We start from the raw sequence: 26,789 nt of genomic DNA on the forward strand, positions 1-26,789 counted from the left end.
TTTAAAAAAAATCTCAAACATGCTACGAAGTCCCGATCTGAATCAACCGAGTCGCGAACATGCTCCAAAATGCCGATCTGAATCAACCGAGTCGCGAACATGCTCCGAAGTGCCGATCTGAATCAACCGAGTCGCGAACAGGCTCCGAAGTGCCGATCTGAATCAACCGAGTCGCGAACAGGCTCCGAAGTGCCGATCTGAATCAACCGAGTCGCGAACATGCTCCGAAGTGCCGATCTGAATCAACCGAGTCGCGAACAGGCTCCGAAGTGCCGATCTGAATCAACCGAGTCGCGAACAGGCTCCGAAGTGCCGATCTGAATCAACCGAATCGCGAACAGGCTCCGAAGTGCCGATCTGAATCAACCGAATCGCGAACAGGCTCCGAAGTATATATTCTAAGTAAACAACAATAGCCCAAGTTTAGTAAACATTTTTTATTGAGACTATAAAAAATAATTCTGCATCTATTTTTAGACTGTGGGTGGCACAGGCACACCCTGGCACACCCGTGGCTACGCCACTGAATCAGACACCTCAAAGTACAATAGAACAAAGTTTACGATAAAATCTAACTAAATATATGAATGTGTCTAATATGAGTAATAAATGACTATTTTGGTGAGAAACCTACAAAGAAACCTGTAGGTCGTTGTAAATGCTGCAGCAAACGTTAGATGGCGTTCATGAGGTGAGTACAGGCGTACAGGTATTTTCCTGTCTTGTGTGTTCTTTTAATATATCTTTTTTGTTTTTATTTGTTGTCTTTTTCTGTTTGGAGGTGGTATAAACGTTTAGAGGTTTTCGAAGTAGTAGCCTATCTCATAAACAGTTCATGAAGTTCGGGATAAATTACCTTTACCTCATGCACAAGGTGACCAAAATAGTTTACCAGCGCCATCTTATGCCATCAGGGGCACATCTCCACGTTTCAGGTTTCAGGTTCCAGGTTCCTGACTTTAGAGGTGGAAAGTAGCTAATTTCAAATATTTATTTACAGTAGCATACTTAAGTACAGTTTCAGGTTTTTTTCTACTTTCTTGAGTAGGCTATAATATGTGGTACTTTTACTTGAGCAAAATAAAACTAAATTATTCTACTTCGCTACATTTATTTTTCACCAAAAGTACAAAAATAAGTAAATAATAGACTAAGGAGATGCGGATGGAAAAACAGAGCGATCCAGCGTATGATGGGCTCTTTTCAAACTCGTGGCAAAGCCCTGCGCTTCAGGCAATAATAGACAGATCTGACTCGGGTAAAGAAAAAAAAAAACAATAATAATAATAACGTTGAATAAAAACTCGCAGTTCAGCTTCGGGGTGGCACTTTGCTTTGAATGTCAATCACACAGCAGTAGCCTGTAATTAAATAGATAGATCAACCATGATTTATCTGTCAGTCAGATGCATTTGAAATCACTTTTTCTGTGTGAGTGCTTTGGGTGTGTGTGAGAACTTGGGTGAAGAAACAAGATTGTCTATTGGTGCGTTCAAGTCATGTCGGATACATCATATACACGACACCACAAAGTAATAATTACAAGTGGGGAAACTCAGAATTTTCTTTAAGCTCTGAGTTTACCAGGCGGCAAGGAAGTCGACCGGAAGTTGAAGTCGGCCGCGTGCCGCCATCTTGTAGCAGAACTTCACTTGCGTTAGCATCCCATTGACTCCCATTCATTTTGGCCTCGCTTTGACAGTGAATAACTTTACATCATAATTAATCAAAATACTTACTCCTGCTCACTCACCCCAAAGAACTCCCCGCTCAAGCTCGCCGTCTCTGCAAGATTAACCATGGCAGTTTGCACGCACAGCTACTAGAAGATTTAAATCTGTCAGACAAGTTGCTGATGTCATCAAGCTTAGTTTGAGTCTGCGCGTCAGAAACGGAAGTGCTAAAAATGGGCTTCACTTGTCTCAACGGAGTTCCAATGGGGTCGCTGTGTCCATTTCTTTTACGGTCCATGGAGTTTACGAGTTGGGGGTGATATATATTTTATATATAAAAAAATTTTAACCTGGAAGATGCAGGAGCGAGGAAACGATTTCGCTGTGATTGGAGCTGCAGATCCACCGGTTAGTGCGAACTGGCCTATTAAACAGACAGTTCACCCAAAAATGAAAATTGTGTCACTAATTACTCACTCTCATATCGATCCACACCTGTAGGACCTTTGTTCATCTTCTGTTACGTCATTGGCAGCAACACAACTTCCATATTTAAGGTCCAGACTGGTAGGAAAGACATCATTAAAGTAATCCATGTAACTCCTGTGGTCTAACTTGTTTTATGAAGCAACATGAGTGCAGTTTTTGTTTTGTCTGTTGCCACCTCATCGCTTACATTTATAGTCATCAGAAAGCCATACCTCTAAAACTCCTCATCAAAAATCTACCATGCCACAGTTGCCATCATGTTTGCTACAATTTATTAACTTGGTGAAATTTTTGCTGCTATAGTGCTTGTAAAGCTCTGTCACAGTATACAGCAGGGCTATTCAAATCTTGCTCTGGAGGGTCCAATGCAGTGCAGAGTTTGGCTCCAACCCTGATCAAAGTCACCTTCCTGTGATTTTCATTGATTAGCATGCTCAGGTGTGTTTGACTAACTTGGAGCCAAACTCTGCTCTGAATTGGCCCTCCAGGGCAAGATCCAAATAACCCTGGTATACAGCTTTAGCAGCCCTTGGTGTTTGAATGCGAATCTTGATTTGTTTAACGTCTCAATCAACTTGCATCACATATTTGCATATATTTTGCATAAATCAACCGTGATTTAGTACATTGGGGAAGTCGTGACCTAGTGGTTAGAGCGTTTAACTCCTAACCCTAAGGTTGTGGGTTCAAGTCTGGGGCTGGCAATACCACGACTGAGGTGGAGAAGGCAAGAAGGCCTGCACCACCACTGACTGATGATGGGGACATGTTTAAGTAATGAAAGGATTTTAAAATCCAAAAAGAAAAACTGTTGCTTTTGTATTTGAATTGAATGAATTGTGAATAATTGGTGATTATTTAACAGCTGTGCTAGTGGTTATGGTATAGGCATATCACGTACTATCCTACAGTCGGGCATCCTTCCATTCCATAATCAGATTCATATTCACATGGTGCGATGTTGGGAATAAGTTTGTCATCAATGCATCCAACCACACTGGAAATCCTGAAGAAAATTCAAATTATTAGGTTTCTTCCAGAGGTCACACCAAGATGTTATCAAGTGAACGTCATTTATCAGATTAGCCTCATTTAAACCAACAATGACCTGGCTGTAGTCTTGTGAAACTGGTCTTTGGCAGATTAATACCAGTAAAAACACAAAAGTTCTCAAAAAGAATGTAAGTGTGACGCATACGTTTCTTACCACTCTGCATAAAGCTGCTTTATTAATGTACTCTTTATCTCCGATGTTTTATAGAAAACCACCATTTAAAAAATGGTACCTGTCAAATAAATATGCAAGTAAATATAGCAGTCTTAGCCTCAGACGTCACACCCATGGAACGTTGGCTATAAACGTCTGATGCATATGGGACACAAAAGTTGAAACACTTCAGGAGTTTCGAAGTCATCATTGGATTGGTTTAATTCTAAAGGATTATATTAAAATTGTTGTCTTCACACTGTCAGCCTAGGCTTATAGAAACAGTAACGTGTTCCTTCATGTAGTTTTATTAGGTAGGAAAACATTTTATTGTCACACAGCCTTAAAAGTGCAAACGAGAGAATGCTGCGTTGTCATGCTGCGTAGGCAACAATAGAATATAAATCTTCTACCATTGGATGCCCCATGATGACTACCTGATTATGTAAATAGTGATGTATTGTTTGGACTACAAAGGACAGGTTTTACAGGATCTTCAGGTTTCTAAGCACGGGTACATAAAGGAGCCTCTTTTAGAGCACAGTGGATTACTCTCAGTGCATTATCTCCTGTGCAGGTTTTTGTGCGAGAGTTGCTATTTGTTCTAACAAATACATTTTTAAATTTTCAGCTTTCTCTCTCCAAACAGCTCAACGAAGCAGCAAAAATGAGCTCTTGTTCTGGACCAGAAGATGCTAAAGTTGTAATTGTAGGTTCAGGTTTTGCAGGGTTGGCCGCTGCAGCCACATTGGTGAAGGGAGGATTTGAGAATGTCCTGGTTCTTGAGGCGAAGGAAAGAATTGGAGGTCGAGTGCACACCATTAAACCCTTCACCGAGAACATCATTGAAGTTGGAGCAAACTGGATCCACGGACAGAAAGGAAACCCCCTGTACAAGATTGCAAAAGAGGAGAATCTGCTATCCGAAGGAACTTCATCCAAAAAGTCCCGTTCTGTAACCTCTGAAGATTACTTTTTCAAAGAAGATGGGAAGCAGGTCTCCACAAAGCTTGTTGATCAGGTGTGTTCGTATTTCAGCAAGCTCACCGACAAAGCTTCTGATGACGAACTTGAGCCCAGGCACAGGGAACTAAGTCGGGGTGCTTATCTGGATGATGCCTTTGGTGAATCTCCTTTAGCAGAGAAAGAAAATGCCCACCAAGTTTTTGAATGGTGCAAGAGGAATGAATGCACAGACGAGGCTTGCTCTAGCCTCTATGAGGTGTCTGCATCTACGATCAGCAATTACACTGCTTTAAAGGGAGAATTTTTTAACACTTTGGGACCTGGTGGCTATCGAGCAATCTTAGATGTTCTCCTGAAAGATCTACCTTCAGGAACCATCCAGTGTAGTGCACCTGTCAAGAGCATCCGATGGGATCTGGTCAAAAAGGGCCACTGTGAAGACCAAAGGTATCCTGTTCAGCTCGTTTGTGAAAATGGACAGAGCTTTGAGGCAGACCATGTGATCGTCACCGTTTCTCTGGGGGTTCTCAAAGATAAAGCCTCAACCATGTTTGAACCGCCCTTACCGCCAACAAAACTGGCTGCGATTGAGAATCTCGACTTTGGCATAGTAGACAAAATATTCTTGTTTTTTGAGAAGAGATTCTGGCCAGATGACTGTGCCGGAGTGCAGTTGTTGTGGAAAGAGGGGCCTGAAGATAAAGATGTTTATGAGTCTCTGTCTGAAGGAGAAGCCTGGAAGAAGACGTGGTTCAAGAAGATCACTGGTTTTGATACAGTGGCCCGTCATCCCACGGCTCTGTGTGGCTGGATCACAGGTAGAGAAGCACTGTATATGGAGAAGCTTCCGGACAGTGAAATACGAGATAACTGTGTAAGGTATGGTAACATAAATGATGAAATGTGTGACATACGATAATTTTCCCATGTTGCAATCAAAATTATTCAGCCGCCTTGACATGCAAGACATTCTGCTTTAGTGTTCAAAATATTATGAAAACAAATTCAACCAATGCATTCGTAAATTATTATAAAAAGGTGTTCACATTATTCTGACCAACCCCTGAACGTATATAATAATGCAAACACCCCTTATCCCATTATTTTAGGGGATAATATGATTTAGGTAGGCTTCAGTGAAACAACAAACATTGCAATTATCTTGTATTATCTCTTTGTATTCTATAATTTGTATGTCAGTGTAAGGTGTGTTCAGCAATAGTTAGTAAGAACAGAGTGAAATAGGTGATATGTCATAATGGAAACCTGTTTAGGAGGAGCATCTATAACCTTAGCACAATTAGCCTTATTATTTGGTGTTTTAAAAACAAGTCTTTGCAATTATTACTGCATGTAAAAAGAATGACATGAGAAGAACAATGGGCAAAAACCAAATGTGAATAATAGGGACGGATGAACACTAAGGATTGTGTTGAAACTAGACAGAACTGCTGAAAAAGTGACCAAGTGATAGCAAATGCCCATATTCACAGTGAATAAAGTGTTTCCACAAAACCAACCACAAAGAACTTCACACAGCCAACATCCATGAAAAGACTGTAATTGCTGAAAAATTCCATCACAGTCACCAATTATTTAATGTGAACAAGATTATGATCATTAAAATATGGAGAGTTGGAGCACCAAGAGAGAGAAGGATGTGTTGGACGAACGTTTTGGCCAAAATATATGGTTATCAGTGAAAAACAGTAATAATCTGAAAATGCTTACAAATTCTGTTCATGTCTTTGAAGGTTGCTCAGGTCTTTCACAGGCTGGTCAGTGCCAGAGGTCTCAAAGATGCTGATCTCCAGATGGGGCTCTGATTCTCACGTCCGTGGCTCCTACACATTTATTCCTGATGGTGTTGATGGAGTGAAAGCACAAAAGGCATTAGCATCACCTCTTCCTCCTAAAGATGAATCCAAAGGGAGGAAGGTAACCTAATAATAACTTGTTTAATTGTTTGAATAGATACATTTAGTTTTTATCTATATAGTACAAAATATAAGGAATCTTTAGTTGAATTGTATATCAATTTTTTTCATAACTTATGATTATTACAAACAAACAGCTATATATTAACCAGTGCTGTTTTACTATTATTTAAATATTGCATTTATTATTTTTCCATTTCTTTTTATACTTTTTATTTTACATTTATTTTGATATTTTTTTATAAAATCATTAATATCCACATTCGGATGTAAATTGCAATAGTGGAAAAATACAGTTTCAAGCAGTGATGAAGTTAACAATAAAATGATGTATTTCTCTTTGTTTTCGAAGCACCTGCAGGTGTTGTTTGCTGGTGAAGCTACAAATGAGAACTTCTACACCACGACCCATGGAGCGTATCTCACAGGGGTCAGAGAAGCAGAGCGACTCATAAACTATTACGCTGATTGAGCATACAGTCCCAAAGAGAGGACAACATATACTTTGGTTTCATAAAGATAACATTCTCATTTGCCTTGATTTAAAGGGGTCATATGACGTTTCTAAAAAGAACATTATGTTGTGTATTTGGTATAATGCAATGTGTTTATGTGGTTTAAGGTTTAAAAAACATTTTTTCCCATATAATGTACATTTTTGTTGCTCCTCTATGCCCTGCACTTCTGAAACGTGTCAATTTTTACAAAGCTCATCATTCTAAAAATGCGAGGTGTGCTCTGATTGGCCAACTATCCAGTGAATTGTGATTGGCTGAATACTTCAAGCTTGTGATGGAAAGGTTACACTCCTTAAAATACTGTGCACATGACCAGGCAAAACCAATAAAACCCATGATAAATGAGGCACTTGTTGCATCCAGTGGGGACAAAATTGCTGATTATAATGACTTATACTGTGTTTTAACTGGTTGCGTTGTATATCGCGCTGTGTAAACATAAAACCATGTCTGCATTTGTTATTGTAGAAATGAAAAAAAAAACAACAAGCGCTACTCTACATTGCTCAGAACTCACGCATGAATCATCAGTGACAAATTTAAATATAAATATGTACTTACAGGCTGTGAGTCAGAAGCGCCAGACTGTCCTTGCAAATTTGGAACTGCCCACCTTTATAGAACAGCCTTTGAACACAGACCCATTGTAGGCTACTCTGTTGGCGTCAGGACATAGCCCACCATAAAATGCATCACACACTGCGTTCTTAAGTGAGGAACAGCTGGAGGACTTGAGAAAGGCGTGGCCAGCAGATTTGACGAAGGAGTGTCCATTGGGTTGCGGCAACTACATGACCTTGCTTCATTCACAGTGAAAGCAGATCTGGCGATCCACAGCGAGAAGTTGATGTATTTCCTCAGCGACCAACACGATTCAGCTCTAGACATGACGAAGCGAATATCATCCTCTTTTGAAAGGCCAAACAAAATGGTTTCACTTTCACAATGAAACACACAGCATCTCCACAACATGGCAGCAACAACAACACTACGAGAATAAAAGTTATGCCTTCTTTCTTTTGGGCGGCATTATGCAAATCTTCCCACTCTGTGACGTAGATGCTGGGGCTTAAATGAGGCATTTTAGTTAGGCATGGACAAGTCTTAACTTTTATAAAGAATTTCTCATTGGATTGGAGACGTTAATCTTTGCAACTTTACAGATCTTCTTCATGCACCAAGAGCTTGTTACACTCCAAAGAGAAAGGACAAATTTAAATCGAATCATATGACCCCTTTAAATTAATTTTTTAGCTGGAAATATCTATAATTGTTCATTCAAATGAATAAACTACTGCCAATTAAACGTTTGGACATTGTTTCTCATTCCTTATTATTATATTTTCCTCATTTATCATTATATAGAATAACAAAAAAGTTATCAAAACGATTAAATAACACACACACGAGTCAAACAATTATATTCATGAGAAACGGTGCAAACATGCAAATACTAAACTTTAGGATGGTTGTAATGGCTGCAACAAACTTCAACCATGAGCTCAGTATAGGCGTATATTTTTTCTTGTCTTGTGATGTCCTGTGTGGCATATTATTTTCTTTTAATTACTCGTTTTCGTAGTTTTTTTTCTGTTTGGGGGTGTTGGTTTATAGGATTTCGAGGTTTTTCGTAATCTCGTATACAACTCAAACTCAGGTGACCAGAGAAAAAAAATTTGTTTACTAGCGCCACCTTACGTAATCAGTTCGCTAAAACATCTGTGTTGTTATCTATATTTTATACCGAAAAAAAAAACTGAGTTTTTCCTCACAAAAATTAACCATGGTTTTACTAGCCTACAAAAACAAATAAAATAAAAAATAAAATAAAAATCCTTGATTATACACTTTTACTATAATATGGATAATTTCCATCATGGTTATTTTATAAGAGTAGGCATATATATTTTATTAACTTTTATATTTAGTTCGTTTAGTTCAGGGGTCACCAAACTTGGGCCAGTGTCCTGCAGAGTTTAGCTCAAACTTGCCTCAAAACACCTGTCTGGAAGTTTCATGTATACCCAGTAAGACCTTGATTAGCTGGTTCAGGTGTGTTTAATTAGGGTTGAAGCTAAACTCTGCCGGACAGTCTGGAGACCCCTGGTTTAGTTAGTTAGTTGGGCCAAGTGCTGTTTTATAAAATTTATTTATGCCTAGTTTTAATGAGTTTTTATTTATTTTATTTTTTTCATAGACAGACAATTATTTTGAAGTTATCATAGAATAAATATAATCTTATAACATATGAATGTTGCTGTCTTCACACTGCCACTAACTGAGGTGGATCTATGCCTATAAGAACAGTAATGTGCATTCCTTCACGTAGTTTCATCGGGTAGCAATTTAGCAAAACATTTTATTATCATGCAGCCTTAAAAGTGCAAACTAGAAAACATCACACTGCGTAGGCAACTATAGAATGTAAATCACCATCTGCCATTGGATGCTCCATGATCATCTGATTATGCAAATAATGATAAATTGAAACGACTACAAAGGTCAGGTTTTATAGGTTTCTAAGCACAAGTACATAAAGGAGCCTCTGTTAGGGCAAGTGCATTACTCTCATAACTCATGTGCAAGTATTTATGTGAGAGTGGCTATTTGTTCTTACAACAAAATTTTTACATTTTCAGCTTTTCTCTTTCTTAACAGCTCAACTAAGCAGCAAAAATGAGCTCCTGCTCTGGACCAGAAGATGCTAAAGTTGTAATTGTAGGTTCAGGTTTTGCAGGGTTGGCTGCTGCAGCCACATTGGTGAAGGGAGGATTTGAAAATGTCCTGGTTCTTGAGGCGAAGGAAAGAATTGGAGGTCGAGTACACAGTACTAAACCCTTCACTGAGAAAGTCATTGAAGTTGGAGCGAACTGGATCCACGGACAGAAAGGAAACCCCCTGTACAAGATTGCGAAAGAGCAGAATCTGTTATCCGAGGGACCTTCTGCATCCAAAAACATGTGCCTGCAAGATTACTTTTTTAAAGAAGATGGGAAGCAGGTCTCCAAAACAATTGTAGATCAGGTGTGTTCAAACTTCAGCAAGCTCACCGACAAAGCTTTTGAGGACGAACTTGACCGCAAGCACAGGAAACTAAGTCTGGGTGCTTATCTGAATGATGCCTTTGGTGAATTTCCTCAATCACGAACAGAAGAAGGCCAGCAAGTTTTTGAATGGTGCAAAAGGAATGAATGCACAGACGAGGCTTGCTCTAGCCTCTATGAGGTGTCTGCCTCTCAGAGTAGCAATTACATTGATTTAGAGGGAGAATTTTTTAACACTTTGGGACCTGGTGGCTATCGAGCAATTTTAGATGTTCTCCTGAAAGATCTACCTTCAGGAACCATCCAGTGTAGTGCACCTGTCAAGAGCATCCGATGGGATCTGGTCAAAAAGGGCCACTGTGAAGACCAAAGGTATCCTGTTCAGCTCGTTTGTGAAAATGGACAGAGCTTTGAGGCAGACCATGTGATCGTCACCGTTTCTCTGGGGGTTCTCAAAGATAAAGCTTCAACCATGTTTGAACCGCCCTTACCAAAAAAAAAACTGTCTGCGATTGAGAATCTCGACTTTGGCATAGTAGACAAAATATTCTTGTTTTTTGAGAAGAGATTCTGGCCAGATGACTGTGCCGGTGTGCAGTTGTTGTGGAAAGAGGGGCCTGAAGATAAAGATGTTTATGAGTCTCTGTCTGAAGGGGAAGCTTGGAAGAAGACGTGGTTCAAGAAGATCACTGGTTTTGATACAGTGGCCCGTCATCCCACGGCTCTGTGTGGCTGGATCACAGGTAGAGAAGCACTGTATATGGAGAAGCTTCCGGACAGTGAAATACGAGATATCTGTGTAAGGTATGGTAACATAAGTGATATATGGTGAGATATTACATCATATAAAATAAACAATTTAAGACATAAGGTCTATTCCAATAAGATTGGAAGCTGTATTGAAGACAAATAGTGTCAAAACTTGTCATATATATATATATATATATATATATATATATATATATATATATATATATATATATACAAACACACACACACAGTTCTCACTACTTCTATTGCACAATACTTTCATGGAAAGTAATAGAATATATTAATAAAAAATAGATTTACAATTATTTTTAAATAATTAATATATAATATATGGTTACGCCAGTAATAATCTGAAAATGCTGAGACATTCTGTTCATGTCTTTGAAGGTTGCTCAGGTCTTTCACAGGCTGGTCAGTGCCAGAGGTCTCAAAGACGCTGATCTCCAGATGGGGCTCTGATTCTCACGTCCGTGGCTCCTACACATTTATTCCTGATGGTGTTGATGGAGTGAAAGCACACAAGGCATTAGCATCACCTCTTCCTCCTAAAGATAAATGCAGAGGGAGGAAGGTAACCTCTTAATAACTTGTACAAGAGCTTGATTATTTATATGATATAAATACCTTTTTTTTTATCTGTATAGTACAAAATATAAGGACCCTTTAGTAGAATTTGATACGTTTAGTTTTCCACTGATGATTATTACAAGAAACATCTATATACTGTATATTAGCCAGTGTTATTTAAGCATTATTTTATTTTTTTTAGTATTATTAGTATCATTTTTATTTTATATTTGTATATATTCTATTTAGCTTTATTGTTAATTTTTAAGAATTATTAATTTCAGTACTTGATTTGATTTTATAGCGGTTTTCTGCCAATGCAACATTTCAAATTTTCTAGTTTTTCTTTTAACTTTTATAATTTATTTTATTTCATATATCCACATATTCTGATGTAACTTGCAATAGTGAAAAAGATAGTAAGCAGATTGCATTTTACAATTTCAAGCAGTGATGAAATTAATAATAAAATGATTGTATTTCTCTTTGTTTTCGAAGCACCTGCAGGTGTTGTTTGCTGGTGAAGCTACACATGAGAACTTCTACACCACGACCCATGGAGCGTATCTCACAGGGGTCAGAGAAGCAGAGCGACTCATAAGCTATTACGCTGATTGAGCATACAGAGAGGAAAACATACACTTTGTTTCATAAAGATATCATTTTATGAATTTCAGATTTTATAGACTTGCTCTCACACCCTAGTATTACACAAGTTTAGTGTTTAAACAACCAGTGGGTAGTTTACAGCTACTTGACAAACATCATTAACTGAGTGTTAACATCCAGCTGGCCATGGCACCACATATATCTGTCCTGTTAATTGTTAAACATATCTGTGTTGTATGTGTAGTAGCCTACTGATGGAGAAATATTTTTTTCCCAATCACCAATCATTAACTAATATATATTTTTAAACGGAATGATCGCATTTAATTAAGTAAATGAATTAAATGAACTAAACTTGTGCCCTCAGGGGTTATTCAGCACAATCTATGACAATTTAACATTGATCAACATACAATGTGAAGCACTTTTGATGTTGTTCGCAATTGTTTGTAATGACACTGTGCCTTGATTTAAATGAACTGTTTTTGATAATTTCAATGAATAAACTACTGCCAGTCAAAAGTTTGGACATTCTCTCTCATTCCTTATTTTGTTTACTATTTTCCTTATTTTTTTTTATAATTTAGAATAATAAAAAAATCATCAAAACTATGAAATTACATATGCAGGGACAGGGGATGAACAATGGGAATTAAACTAATTAAAGTTATCTTATATTTGAGCTTCTTTGCCATATTACATGACTTATTAATTCCATTTAATAGATTGCACTTCCAATAAAACATTTGCATTTTGTTTGTAAAATGTTTCACTCGCATACACACACACACTTATATTCGTCAACAACAAGCATTTAAACACAAAAGATTTAGATTAAAATATTAAGCTCGCGAGAAACAAATGCGGTTATATTGTATACCACTCTTATTTTTAAAATCACGTACTTCCGGGAGTGTTTTGCTCTCTGGCTTCACACTGCTGCATTCACCGGTGATTCGGGAATAAGATCATGAATTAGGAGAGAACTGGAGGAGTATTAAAGAATGTTTAACAAAAGGTGAGAAAATAAACACAATGTATCGAAATGAGTGTGCTAAGGTTACTTACATGTATCTCTGTGAATTACTTGCGGATTTCGATCAGACGGGTTTTTTTTTTTTTTTTACTGGAATGCAGTAACTTAAATAGCCGGATGATCCAACAGTGCGTATCTACAATCTGACAGTTAACATTCCCTAACAATCGAAAATTAGTTAAAATCATTTCGTTTTGCATCCACATGTAAACTTAGCTGTTATACTAAACTGACGAGTCTTGTACCAGTTTCCAGTTTTAGCTTTGCACAACTAAACCGAGCTGATCTCAGTAACGTTAACGTTACAAACACTACTAAAACTTCTCTGACTTCTGGCTAACGTGCGAAAAAGGTATTATTCTTATAATCTGTGTTTCATATGTTTGTATTTGAACTAAGCACGTGTAACATTACTGTATATAAAATACGTTTACTAGTGTATAGATGTTAAATGTCTTCGTAATTGTACTGCATATGTTGTAGTATGTGCTATTACAGTGATAAGGAACTGAAATAAGCATGAATAATGATAATTATTAGTGATGCGTCTTGCATCAAAGATGGCATGAGAGAGTTGCTCCTCCTTCTGTAAAAACCTACGTGTTCATTTCCAATAGCAGCAGATTTGAGACCTCTTCCCTTTCTCATTCACTCTCTTGTTATCACTTTCTAGGTGTCTTCTTCCCTGAGGATGATCATCGCACTCCTGTAAGCAGTTCTCCATCTTTGAAAAGCTTGAGATCTGCTCTAACAACAGCCTTCGACAATGGAGTTGTTTCAGAATCACCAGAGACCTCCTAGGAAGTTGTTTCTGTTTGCTTTCATCGCAGTATGGCTTTTCGTTACCATTTCCTCTGATGAAGATTACTACAAGCTGCTAGGTGTTTCGAGAGAGGCCAGTACTCGCGAGATTCGGCAGGCTTTCAAAAAGCTTGCTCTCACAATGCATCCGGATAAAAACCCGGTGAGTATTTTTATTATGGCATAGCAGCCAGACGTATGTGTGTTCCTTCACTTGTGAGACTCTGAGAACGCTTTCATCATCTTTTTAGAATGATGCCACGGCCCACGAGAAGTTCTTGACGATCAATCGGGCCTACGAGGTGTTGAAGGACGAGGACTTGAGGAAGAAATACGACAAGTATGGAGAGAAGGGCCTGCAAGATGAACAGCAAGGAGGAAGATATGAAAGCTGGAGCTATTACAGATATGATTTCGGTAATTTTATTCACTACGCTGTGTTTGGATATTATTTCACGGCACAACACAAAGCAAGTAGGAAGGTATGTCATACCTGTGTTCAAGCTGGAGGAAAACCATGCATCTGTGTTTTTCAGGAATTTATGATGATGATCCAGAAATTACTACACTAGACAGAGGGGACTTTGGTGAGTGATGATCTTGAATTATTCAGATTATGAGTTTATTTTGTGTGCTGGATTGAATCTCACAAAAACAGATTCAGGTCATATTATACCCCAAAATCAAAAGACGAAAATGAAATGATATTTTGCAAGTAAATTAATTTTTCTTGCATTGTGACATTATCATTTTCCTGCAATTTTCATTACATTATCATCATTATAACAGAGAAACTGTTTACTTTACAAAAGCAAACAGAAATTGCTAAAATTAAACCACATAATAAACATGATTATATGAACATAATTGTATTTTATAAATAGGTTTATAATGATTCTAATAATAGTTCTAATCATTCTATAATAGTGTAAAAAATATTATACTCTGATGATAATAACAATACTTATTAATATATAATAATATATATATAACATGACTTTAATGAACTTGAGATTGTTTTATTACTTGATGGCAACTGGAGGATAAAATCTGCTTAATATTTCTAAAAAAGTAATGCACGTTTTTTTTTTTTTTAAACAATAGTTGAGACATCAGTATTTTTTTTGTTTTTTCCACAGATGCAGCTGTAAATTCTGGGGACGTCTGGTTTGTGAATTTCTATTTCCCACGCTGCTCGCACTGTCACGATCTTGCCCCAGTGGTACGTAACCATTTTCTCCTTCTCTTAGTCACATCCTCCTCACACCTGTTAGGATTGTTAAAGCTATCGAAGGTTATTTGACTGAAATGTGATGCACCCCACAGTGGCGGGAGTTTGCTAAAGAAATGGACGGTGTGATTCGGATCGGCGCTGTGAACTGCGGTGATAATGGCATGTTGTGCCGTAGTAAAGGCATCAACAGCTACCCCAGCCTCTATGTGTTCAGAGCGGGAATGGTGAGAACGTTCTGTCTTTATGATACATCATGTATGTTTAATGTCTGTTGTGATCCTAAAATATAAATGTAATAACGCCAACAGAAGCCAGAGAAATACTATGGCGACAGAACAAAATCAAGCCTCACCACATTTGCAATGCAGTTTGTGAAGAGCAAAGTAACAGAACTATGGCAAGGTATTACATTTTGGCATGACTATTTACATTTTGTTTTCTTTAAATCTAGAAATAAAGGTCTTTTTCAGAGTTCATGCAACTGCTGTCATTGAAGCAAAAGGTAGCTTTACTAAAAAAGAAATGAATGCTAATTAATAATAATAATAATAATGGTGTATTAATTAAGGGAAATATCTATCTGCCACTACTTATTAATTTTGTATTATTCGGTGTAATGATAACTTTCTATATTCTTTTCCAAAAAAAATAAAAATTTATATTGTGTTTACTAAGGATTAATCTCAAAATAAATGACATTTTTAATAAAAAAAATTTAATAATGCAAAATTTTTTTTACGTATTTATACAAAGTATTACTATAATATAAAGTGATGAAGTATTTTATTATTCTGCCTTTGTTGAAAATTGTATGTAAAATATTAAATATTATAATAATTTTCATTTTTAGGGAACATTTTTAATGAGATTGATCGAGCATTTGCCGAAAAAATCAGCTGGTTGATAACTTTCTGCACTGACACTGGGGGTGAGACGACTACTAAAGCTTAATGTTAGATTTGCAAACCTATAATCACTCGTTTTATTCATAAAATAACTTTTTTTTTATTTATTTTTTTACACAGATTGTCTGGAATCTCAAACAAGGCGGAAGCTTGCTGGAATGTTGGTAAGCATTAAGCTGATCATGTTTCTCCAAATTCAATTTCAGTGTCAGAGATGTTTTTGTCTTGCGAGCATGAATGAACATTGAAACCTATCCTCCACTTGTTTCTCTTAAAAGGATGGTCTGGTCAATGTAGGATGGATGGATTGCTCCAAACAGGCAGATCTGTGTGACAGCTTTGAGATCACCACTAGCACTACTGCCCTCTTTCCCCCTGGCAGTTCTCTTGCTCAGAAAGGCAGCGCAATGGTAGGGACCTTATTTATAAATACACATCCTGTCCGGTGCTTAAAGGAATAGTTCACCCAGAAATGAAAATGCACTTGCCTTTAGGCATCCAAGATGTAGATGAGTTTGTTTTTTCATCAGAACAGATTTGGAGAAATTTAGTATCACATCACTTGCTCATCAGTGGGTCCTCTGCAGGGAATGGGTGCCGTCAGAATGAGAGTCCAAATAGCTGTTAAAAACAACATAATAATCCACATGGCTCCAGTCCATCGGTTAACATCATGTGAAGCAAAGAGCTGCATGTTTGTGAGAAACCAGTCCATCAATTTGATGAAAATGCTCATTCTTCGAACTTCAAACCATTGCTTCCAGCTAGTGTCCTCTGTCCATAATACTGCTTTCTCCCTTGGAAAAGTTGTTTCGTCTGAATCAGAAGGGAAATATGCACAGATCAAGCATCGTTTACAAGCTAAAAGATTCTAAACAAATATGTCAGTGGATTTTGATGTGATAGGACAACAGGAGACAAACTTTATCACTGGAGGAAGCCCTGTTGTGGATAATGGACTCCTATTTGGTCGGAAGCAGCAATTTAAATTTAAAATGACTTAATGATTTATTTGTTCCTTACATGCACATAGCTTTTTTCACTTCACAAGACATTAATTGATGGACTGGAGTGATGCAGATTACTTGTGGATTATTGTGATGTTTTTATCAGCTGTTTGGACTCTGATGGCACCCATTCACTACAGAGGATCCACTAGCAAGCAAGTGATGTAATGCTTATTTTCTCCAAATTTGTTTCAATGAAGAAACCAACTTGTACATCTTGGATGGCCTCAGGGTGAGTAAAAAAAAAAGTTTCTCAGTTTGGGCTATTCTTATATAATTTTGCTAATCTAATAGCCTGGTTTTCATTTTTTTTTTCAACTTTGCAGTTTATCCAGAGTTTGGACACTAAAGAAATATATGCACAAGTGTTGCAGCATCTGCCTGACCTGGAGATTCTTACAAAGAGCAGCTTTGAGGTAAGACTCCAAGTGACTTTATCATGAACATCATATGTTTGCCCTCGTCCTGTTCCTCACCCAGCACTGTTTACACAGTAACTGCCATGCTGCATGAAATATGACTGTAAAAACATCCTACTTATTTTTAATGGGTTTTTTTCTGACTTTTTCATTTCAGCATAAATTGGCTCATCACCGATGGCTCATCAGTTTCTCCTTTGGACATAATGATCTGGCATCACATGAATATAAAAAACTCAAAGCTCTTCTGAAAGGCTCTCACATACAGGTTCTTGATTTATATTATTTGATTTATTTGATTTTGATTTATTTGGTTTATTTATTTATTGTGATGTTCCGGATTTTATGTAGTTCACTCAGAATATGAAAGAATTAAATTCACTCACGCAGTGCAATTGCATGCAGTATTGATTTGAAGCTGTACGATATTTAGTTTGTTTCTTTACTCTAAACACAGCGTTCCTATGGCCCCAGACAAGTTTTGGAGAGTCTTGGAACTTCAGCTTTTTTTAACATTGTTTTACATAGTACATAGTTCATATGAGTTCTGTAATATGGTGCTGTTATGTTTGATTAATTGCGTTTATCTGTTTGCACAGGTGGGAAAGGTGGACTGTGTCTCAGATTCAGAGCTGTGTGCTTCTCTATATATACAGAAGCCCTGTGTGGCTGTTTTTAAAGGAGTTGGAATTCATGACTTTGAGATTCACTATGGTGAGTTTGTAAGAGCCTTAGTAAGACTATGTATTTTTGCACCTAAATAACAAAAAAAAAAAAGCTTTTACCATCTGCATGAATTCTTAAATACATTAATGCATATTTATACTAATAAATTATGTTGTCATAAAAATATAATATGCATATGAAAAGGGAAATAATATATGTTCCCATTTAAAAGTTTGGGGTCGATTGTGTTTTTTTGTTTAAGTCTCTTCTGCTCAACAAGGCTGCAATTATTTGATTAAAAAATGCAATGAAAATTGTTCATTTCAAAATGTATTTACAATTTCAAAGAACAGTTTTCTGACTTTTCAGCATTATTATTCCAGTCAGCAGTGTCGCGTTATCCTTCAGAAACAACTCTGATTTGCTGCTCAGTAAACTTTTCTTATTATTTCCAATGTGGAAAACAGTTGTGCTGCTGAATATTTTTTTGTAAAAATCATGATAACATGAAACCATGAAAGATCAGCTATTATTTTAAATCGTTTTTTGGTAACGTAATTAATTTCTTGACTTCACTTTTGATCAGTTTGATGCATCATTTCTGAATGAAGTGTTTCTCACCCGTAGGGTAGACCCCAGAAACTAGGGTTAAGTCAAAAGCAGCATTAGAGGGTTAAAAGACATTTTGGTTCAGCCAGTAACACTACAACCTGTAAACTCTGATCTAAATTGATGAAACTTAGTTTGGTATTGAAATAGATCTAAAATGCATTCTGATGCCAGTTCCTCTTTTTAAATCTCCAGGTAAGGATGCCTTGTACAATGTTGTGGCCTTTGCAAAAGAGAGTGTGAATGCCCACGTCACCACGCTGAGGCCTGAGAACTTTCCCAACCATGAGAAAGAGCCCTGGCTGGTTGATTTCTTTGCACCTGTGAGTTGTTAACATTAACACTTCTCTGATAACCTCTGCTGACGTCTCTGTTTGAACGCTAATGATTATCAACTGAGCACATACTTACTTACATTGCCTTGGTAACTTCCTGCTGATGCTTGATTCATCAAGCTGAGGAGGGTGAGAAATGATCAATGATCTGCAGAGACAAGCACAGTTGAACATCACTGCCACAGTGCAAAGTCAATACAATTAAAAGGATCATTTGCATCAGTGTTTGAAATTTCATCTCTTTTAAAATAATTAGGGATAAATATTCTGTAATTATTCTGTCCCGCAGTGGTGTCCGCCATGTCGAGCTCTTCTCCCCGAGTTGAGAAAGGCCTCCATCCAGCTCTTTGGACAGCTGAAGTTTGGGACTCTGGACTGTACTGTGCACGAGAGGCTCTGCAATATGGTACTGGGATATTCACCCTCACTCAAATGATGCAGAATTGACGGTAGAATGGATTCACATCCTCTTTAGCTTCCTGTCTTACCACTTACCAGATCTGTTTATAGTATCATCGTGAAACCTTCTGAATCTTTCCACAGGAAACCACAGCATCTGAATTATACCTTACATTCTGTTCATAATATATCTTAAAAGTGGTGTAATTTCAGAACCACTAACAGCAAAATTAACAAAGCAACAATAATAATTATTTTAAATAATAATTGATATTTCTAATAATTATTGTAGTGATAATAATCATAATTATTATTATCATCAATCATTGTAATAATGCTTTTTTTATTGTCTTTAAATAATTCTATTAAAATAACTGCTTATTAACATTAGATAATTATTAATAATTAATAATTTTTCTATTACGTTAGTTATAAGTATCACTGTGTACAGATTTGTTTACAGAAGTATCATAACCATATGCCACAGGAAACCACAGCATTTGAAGTGTATAATTTTTTGCAGCACTACCAGCAAAAATAATACAGGTGCATCTCAATAAATGAGAATGTCGTGGAAAAGTTCATCTCAGTAAATTCAAACTCAAATTGTGAAACTTCTGTATTAAATAAATTAAATGCACAGAGACTTATGTTGTTTAAGTTTTTGGTTCTTTTAATTGTGATGATTTTGGCTCACATTTAACAAAAACCAACCAATTCAACAAATTAGAATACTTCATAAGACCAATAAAAAAATATAATTAGTGAATTGTTAGCCTTCTGGGAAGTATGTTAATTTACTGTACATGTAATCTTTACTTGGTAGGGGCTCCTTTTGCTTTAATTTCTGCCTCTGTTCAGCGTGGCATGGAGGTGATCAGTTTGTGGCACTGCTGAGGTGGTATGGAAGCCCAGGTTTCTTTGACAGTGGCCTTCAGCTCATCTGCATTGTTTGGTCTCTTGTTTCACATTTTCCTCTGGACAATACCCCATAGATTCTCTGGGGTCCAGATCTGGTGAGTTTGCTGGCAAGTCAAGCATACCATCACCATGGTCATTTAACAAACTTTTGGTGCTTTTGGCAGTGTGGGCAGGTGCCAAATCGTGCTGGAAAATGAAATCAGCATTTTCAAAAAGCTGCTCAGCAGAAGGAAGCATGAGAAGTGCTCCAAGATTTCTTGGTAAACGGGTGCAGTGACTTTGGTTTTCAAAAACGGAGTGGCTTAACAAGAGGAATACGACAACTGTAGCCAAATTCCTAGACACTTCTGTGTGTGGTGGCTCTTGATGACTTAACCCCAGCCTCAGTCCATTCCTTGTGAAGTTCACTCAAATTCTTGAATCGATTTTGCTTGGCATTAATCATAAAGCTGCTGTTCTCTCGGTTGGTTGTGCATCTTTTTCTTCCAAACTTTTTCCTTCCGCTCAACTTTCTGTTGACATGCTTGGATACAGCACTCTGTGAACAGCCAGCTTCTTTGGCAATTAATTTATTTCTTTGTTGCTCCTTGTGAAGGGTGTCAATGATTGTCTTCAGATCAGCAGTCTTTCCCATGATTGTGTAGCCTAGTGAACCAAACTGAGAGACCATTTTGAAGGTTCAGGAAACCTTCGCAGGTGTTTTGAGTTGATTAGCTGATTGGCATGTCACCATATTCTAATTTGTTCAATTGGTGGGTTTTTGTTAAATGTGAGCCAAAATCATCACAATTAAAAGAACCAAAGACTTAAACTACTTCAGTCCATGTGCACTGAATTTATTTAATACACAAGTTTCACAATTTGAGTTGAATTACTGAAATAAATGAACTTTTCCACAACATTCTAATTTATTGAGATGCATCTGTAATTGTTTTTTATAATTAGATTATAATTAGGATTATATTGTTTAAATAATTATTTAATAATATTATAAAATATTCATATTACTAATAATATTACTAAAATAATGTAGTAATAATAATCATATATTATTAGTAATTATTATAAGTGTGTCATTTCTGCAACCCTAGCAGCAAAACTGCAGATATAATGAATAATAATAATCATGCATTGTACTGAAAAAGAGATAGTCCTGCCTTACACTGTCTTTGTTTAATTTTTAACTTCGTATAACTTTAGACATTGCTTTGACGTAAATAAGCTTATTTTAACAGAGCATGGATGTGAAAAAGGTGAGATCTGGTTCTCATCTCTTGCATCTTTCCATTTTTCAGTACAACATTCATGCATATCCTACAACTGTAATCTTCAACAAGTCCAGCATCCATGAGTATGAAGGCCATCATTCTGCAGACGGCATCCTGGAGTTTATAGAGGTGAGGCACAGATTACAGTTACACTTATTCATACCCTCATAATTCATACATTATACACACATTATATTCAGTACCTGTTTAGATGTAATAGATGATTGTGTGTTCTGCAGGACCTGGTGAACCCTGTGGTGGTGACTTTGACCCCAGAGTCATTCCAGGAGCTGGTGAAGAGACGCAAGTCCTCAGAGACGTGGATGGTGGATTTCTACGCTCCGTGGTGTGGCCCTTGCCAGGCCCTGCTGCCCGAGTGGAGGAGAATGGCACGGGTATCTGCTCTCATCATATTACACTGACACTTCATCTGAGTGTAATAGAATGACCTTTTCCTTGTTATTACTGTTTTTTGTGTTGTATATGATCTTAATGTAATTGCCCTTATTACATAAGCAGCTGTCAAAAATGTTTGATTTATTAATTTGTGTTAACTAAGGCCATTTTGCACTTTAAATATATATACACATAATTTTAATACTTTATTTCAGTATGAGAAATGTTGCTATGGCAGTATAATAAGTGAAGTGAAGTGAAGTGAAGTGACATTCATTCAGCCAAGTATGGTGACCCATACTCAGAATTTGTGCTCTGCATTTAACCCATCCGAAATGCACACACACAGAGCAGTGAACACAAACACACACACTGTGAGCACACACCCGGAGCAGTGGGCAGCCATTTATGCTGCGGCGCCCGGGGAGCAGTTGGGGGTTCGATGCCTTGCTCAAGGGCACCTAAGTCGTGGTATTGAAGGTTGAGAGAGAGCTGTTCATGCACTACCCCCACCCACAATTCCGTCCGGCCCGAGACTAGAACCCACAACCCTTCGATTGGGAGTCCAACCCTCTAACCATTAGGCCACGACTTCCCCAATAACCATAACAGCCCATTTAATTTTAACCTTTGCAATATTTGTTTATTAAAGCCTTAAAGAAACTCATTTAGAAAGAAACTCAAAAAGTTGAACTGTTTCTAATTTCTCTGTGAATAAAATATTTTTTTCTTAAAGTGTGTCTGTATTAAGCTTACATTTTTCATTACATCTAATTTATTTCAGTACTTTGACACTTTATCATTTGCAGAAATGTCGTGATCGTGTTAGCTCTATTGCTGTCTGTTCTAGATGCTGAGTGGGATTGTAGACGTGGGAACGGTCGACTGCCAGAAACACCACTCGTTCTGCCAGGGCGAGAATGTGCGCGCTTACCCAGAGATCCGCCTGTTTCCTCAGAGCAGCAACCGTAGGGACCAGTACCAGTGCGTGTTTCCTGCATTCTGTAACTCAAACATAATTACACACACCGGTTCAACAAGTTAAACATTTCTCTCTCATTGTTAACAGGAGTTACAATGGATGGCACCGAGATGCCTTTTCACTCAAGACTTGGGCCTTAAGGTGAGCTGAGATCTTTCTCACAAAGTATTCGCCAACTATGAGAACTATTTTGTTGGTAGTTTTCAGTATTTGCATCATGCAATTGATGATTCTTACACAAAGCACACAACCGAATTGACTCAACTAATGTCAGTAGAGTTTTATTCTTTTTCTTTTATGCTTTGTTTTTGTGCCTTTCTCTCTTTCTTTTTTTTTTTAATTATAAATCAGTCACTTTTGGTTGCATTTTTGTGGATGCAATGTAGGAAAAGCTATTTTGAATTTAGTAACCCATGGACCCTTCTGTCGATAGCTCTCTGCCTCGTGCCTCAGTGGATCTGTCACCTGAGGACTTTAAAAGAAAAGTTTTGGGAGGGAAGGATCACTGGGTGTTGGATTTCTATGCCCCATGGTGCGGCCCATGCCAGCAATTTGCCCCTGAGTTTGAAGTTCTTGCCAGGGTAAGACAAATCGGTGAAGGCATCAGCTAATCTCTAAGATTTCTGCTACTTTGCAAGCGTTTGCATTTCCTTCAGGAAATGCAAATATAGCTGCAAATGCTCTTTTAACAGCTGGGGTGATGAGAGGAGTGCATACAGTGCTTCAGCCAATCACATACATTCTTTACTTTTTAATGCTGCCAAGTAGTTTTACTGTGTACTGTGAAGACCAAAAGTTAGCTGTAAATAATTAAGTTAAAAAACAGATTTTTTGGGTGGAAAAACTACGTTGGCCATGATTCTGCAAACAAATCTGACCAATTAATGAATAGTTAGTACTAATACCTTACACTTACACTTAAAAAAATAAAATCTTTTGTCAAATTTTCCAATTCTTTTTCACTTCATATAAATTTTTATAATGTACCTCAAGCCAGCTGGTTGGCTTGGTTTATGGCTGCTTCAACTAAGACCTTTCAAAATCCTGAGAAAAATACTTTTCGTTTGCACGCATGCACTTTTTGTAGTGTATCTGTGCAATCTTATTTATCTTCATCTAAGTTCGTTTTTAGTTAGTAGTTCTAGTTTTTATTTACAATTTTAGTATTTTTTTTAATTCGGTCTTGTAGTCTGGTGTTGTTTTTATGCAGCACAGTGGTCTTGAGGAATGCTGTATATGGTTGAAATGACAAAAAAATCTATAGTGACTGACTCGAGGCTGCTGAAAACTTGAGCGAAAACACTATTGCACTCTATTGAAGCCCAGGATTCTCATTGGACCATTCTTAAATTATGCTGGAGAACATGCTAATCAGGTTTTATTCACATGCAGGGCAATTCAATTCAATTCAGGCATTTCACTCTAATTGTTGTGCATGTGTTATTAAACATGCCATTTAAAAAATGCATTTGTAATAATATCAGAAAAGCAACACATGAACGTTTGCACTGGATTCAGTCAGTGCAGGTGCCGTGATCATGATTAGTTCAGCAGCATCAGTCACCTGTCCCTTCTCCTGCAGATGATGAAGGGAACTGTACGAGCTGGCAAAGTGGACTGTCAAGCGCACTCTCAGACCTGCCAGAACGCCGGGATCAAGGCTTACCCCAGTGTCCGATTCTACCCCCACTTGGGCACCACACGGGTACGACACAAGTGCTGGCCGTCCTGTTGTTCCAGGTGCTCTCCGAGTTATTCCTGTACCTATTCTAACTGACACCTCTATGTCCGACCTGTTTTAGCGAGATCAAGGAGGAGAGTATATTAACAGCCGAGACGCCACAGTCATCGCAGATATTCTCCGACAGAGACTCCAGCAGCTAGCATCACAGGGAAAGGCTTCCAAATTTAAAGTAAGTTAGACCGTAATGATTTTTAAAGAGAGCTCATTTATCCTTACCAGGGCAGCGTTTATTAAAATTACAGTAAAAACAGTACTATTGTGAAGCACTATTACAATTTAAAACGATGTTTTCTGTTTTATTATATTTGAAAAGGTCATTTATTTCAGGGATGGCTGAAAACAGTTTGATTATAATATATGGAAATCATAATACAGTTTTTTGTATTCTTTAGAAAATCCAAGATACATCCGTCAATAAATATTTGATTTTGGTGCATCAATCTATTAAATGACTTAATCTGCACTCACAGAAGTAGTCTTCTTTTTAGTGTTAATTTTACGTTAATCACCAATAGGACAAAATACAAAAACAAACATTTTGTCTTAAGGTGATTCAATCCCTCCACCCACTTTTTAAATCATTAATTATCATCATTCATTAGCCAATGTTCAAACACTAAAAACACATATGCATGCAACACAAATATTAACATCCAATAATACATTGCATAATATTCTCCTAACTATGCGAATTACATACAATCCCATATTTATCCCAATTATACAACTGAACAGTTAAATAAATGGTTTAATTAATAAACAATCATCAGCATCTGTACCCGAATTAAAATAAATGCTAAAAAGAAGACTACTTTTGCGATGGTCTGATATAATAAATACTTGTTGACTTTGGAAATATCTTGCATTTGATTTTATAAAAAAAATTCACTTTAACAGTGGATTTCCTCTGCATGTAAAATGTAAAAAAAATATATATATATATATTTCTTATGTATATCGCTACAGGATGAACTATAGGACACATCTGGCGATCCACAGAAGCTGCTGTATGTGGAGCGGTGAGAGTGATGGGAGAAAACGCACACTCACAAACTCACTTTGGTGAGCACGAGAGATTTGTTTACTGCCAAATGGACTGTAGAATGGACCGGCTTCACCTCAACTGCTTTAGAGGAGGGAATCAGGACTCAACAGACACCTCGACATGTGTTACTGATGCAGAAGAGGTCACCACAGTGCAATTATTTCTGATTCTCTGTAATCTATGAATGTACTGTCAAGTAGTGTCTTCATTTCCTCACACAGACTGTATTTAAGACTGTAACAATAGATGTATTTTCTCACAGCTGCTCCATGTTGAAATGGATTTCTGTGATTTAAATGGTCTGATTAAATACAAAGGCATTGTATTTTACTTGGCAAAATGTAATCAAGTTGCTTTGTGTGTGTGTGTGGGTGTGTTTCTGTTTCTAGAAGACATTTTAGTTCTGTCAAAGTTGCCAAAACTATCATGTAGTTTATCAAACCAAATTATTGTAGAAGCATAAAACTACACTGGCTATAGATGAAATCTGTAGTTAAATTCGTTGTCTGCTATTTATGTTTTATTTGTTCTCTTTTAATGGTTTTAGTTTCCAGCAGGTGTATTTGTTCTCAGAGATTCACTGTAGAATACGTTTTTTTAACTTGGTTTACTGATATTTCTGTATTAAAGGTGTGTGAATGCTCTCCAGGTGACCACTAGGAGGCGCTGAGTTAACATCAATGGCCTCAGAGGCCTGTGAAATTACACTAGCAGTCAAAGTCATGGATATTCACTATTGTTTTGTAGAAACAACAGCTATTAAACATGGCACAATTGCTGTTTGTGCTGAACACTGCTTTCTGATATTTCTAAATTCTGTAAAACACACATCAACTATATTTCTAATATTTCCTGAGACAACAGGGTAAATATTGTTACAGCGCTCTGATTACTTTAAATGTGAAGTGGGTCAACTTGTAAGGTTATCAGTAAGAATGTAATGTTTTATGACCCTTTATCACTCTTGAATTAAAACTGGCATTCACTCCTTGTTTTTGCACATTTTCCTTTTAAGACTTGAAGGGGTCAGGATTTAGCTGGTTAGCATTATTTATTTATTTTTCGCTGGTCAGAAGTTTGGAATTATTATTATTTATATTTTTTAATGTTGTTGAAGGAAATCTCTCCAAGGCTGCATTTACTTGACCAAATACAGTAATATTGTGAAATAATTTTACAATAAAAAAAAAATAAAAATACTTTCGAAGTAATAAAATAATATTTTAAAATGTAATTAATTC

The 26,789-nt window shown here is 37.1% G+C and overlaps 3 protein-coding genes across 3 annotated transcripts; all 3 read left to right on the top strand.

Moving 5' to 3' along the window:
- Positions 1 to 2,030: 2,030 nt before the first annotated feature.
- LOC113109327 (peroxisomal N(1)-acetyl-spermine/spermidine oxidase-like) lies at positions 2,031 to 6,936 on the top strand. The gene is made up of 5 exons (XM_026272944.1): positions 2,031 to 2,085; positions 2,175 to 2,240; positions 3,879 to 5,214; positions 6,090 to 6,273; positions 6,625 to 6,936. Exons 1-5 carry the CDS (start codon positions 2,031 to 2,033, stop codon positions 6,742 to 6,744), a joined length of 1,761 nt encoding a protein of 586 aa, XP_026128729.1. The 3' UTR covers positions 6,745 to 6,936.
- A 2,195-nt stretch (positions 6,937 to 9,131) lies between these two features.
- Positions 9,132 to 12,291, top strand: LOC113108312 (spermine oxidase-like). The gene is made up of 3 exons (XM_026271268.1): positions 9,132 to 10,638; positions 10,993 to 11,176; positions 11,671 to 12,291. The coding sequence occupies exons 1-3, from the start codon at positions 9,467 to 9,469 to the stop codon at positions 11,788 to 11,790; spliced, it is 1,476 nt and encodes a 491-aa protein (XP_026127053.1). The 5' UTR covers positions 9,132 to 9,466; the 3' UTR covers positions 11,791 to 12,291.
- A 1,266-nt stretch (positions 12,292 to 13,557) lies between these two features.
- Positions 13,558 to 26,539, top strand: LOC113108309 (dnaJ homolog subfamily C member 10-like). The gene is made up of 22 exons (XM_026271266.1): positions 13,558 to 13,781; positions 13,870 to 14,035; positions 14,155 to 14,205; positions 14,758 to 14,840; positions 14,945 to 15,076; positions 15,161 to 15,254; positions 15,703 to 15,780; positions 15,878 to 15,921; positions 16,036 to 16,167; positions 17,091 to 17,180; positions 17,341 to 17,451; positions 17,783 to 17,897; positions 18,654 to 18,781; positions 19,083 to 19,199; positions 21,409 to 21,510; positions 21,621 to 21,776; positions 22,628 to 22,761; positions 22,847 to 22,900; positions 23,193 to 23,340; positions 24,342 to 24,464; positions 24,562 to 24,672; positions 25,470 to 26,539. The coding sequence occupies exons 1-22, from the start codon at positions 13,584 to 13,586 to the stop codon at positions 25,479 to 25,481; spliced, it is 2,379 nt and encodes a 792-aa protein (XP_026127051.1). The 5' UTR covers positions 13,558 to 13,583; the 3' UTR covers positions 25,482 to 26,539.
- The last annotated feature ends 250 nt before the right edge of the window (positions 26,540 to 26,789 follow it).

Source organism: Carassius auratus, chromosome 9, assembly GCF_003368295.1.
Source record: "Carassius auratus strain Wakin chromosome 9, ASM336829v1, whole genome shotgun sequence".
Taxonomy (NCBI): domain Eukaryota; kingdom Metazoa; phylum Chordata; class Actinopteri; order Cypriniformes; family Cyprinidae; genus Carassius; species Carassius auratus.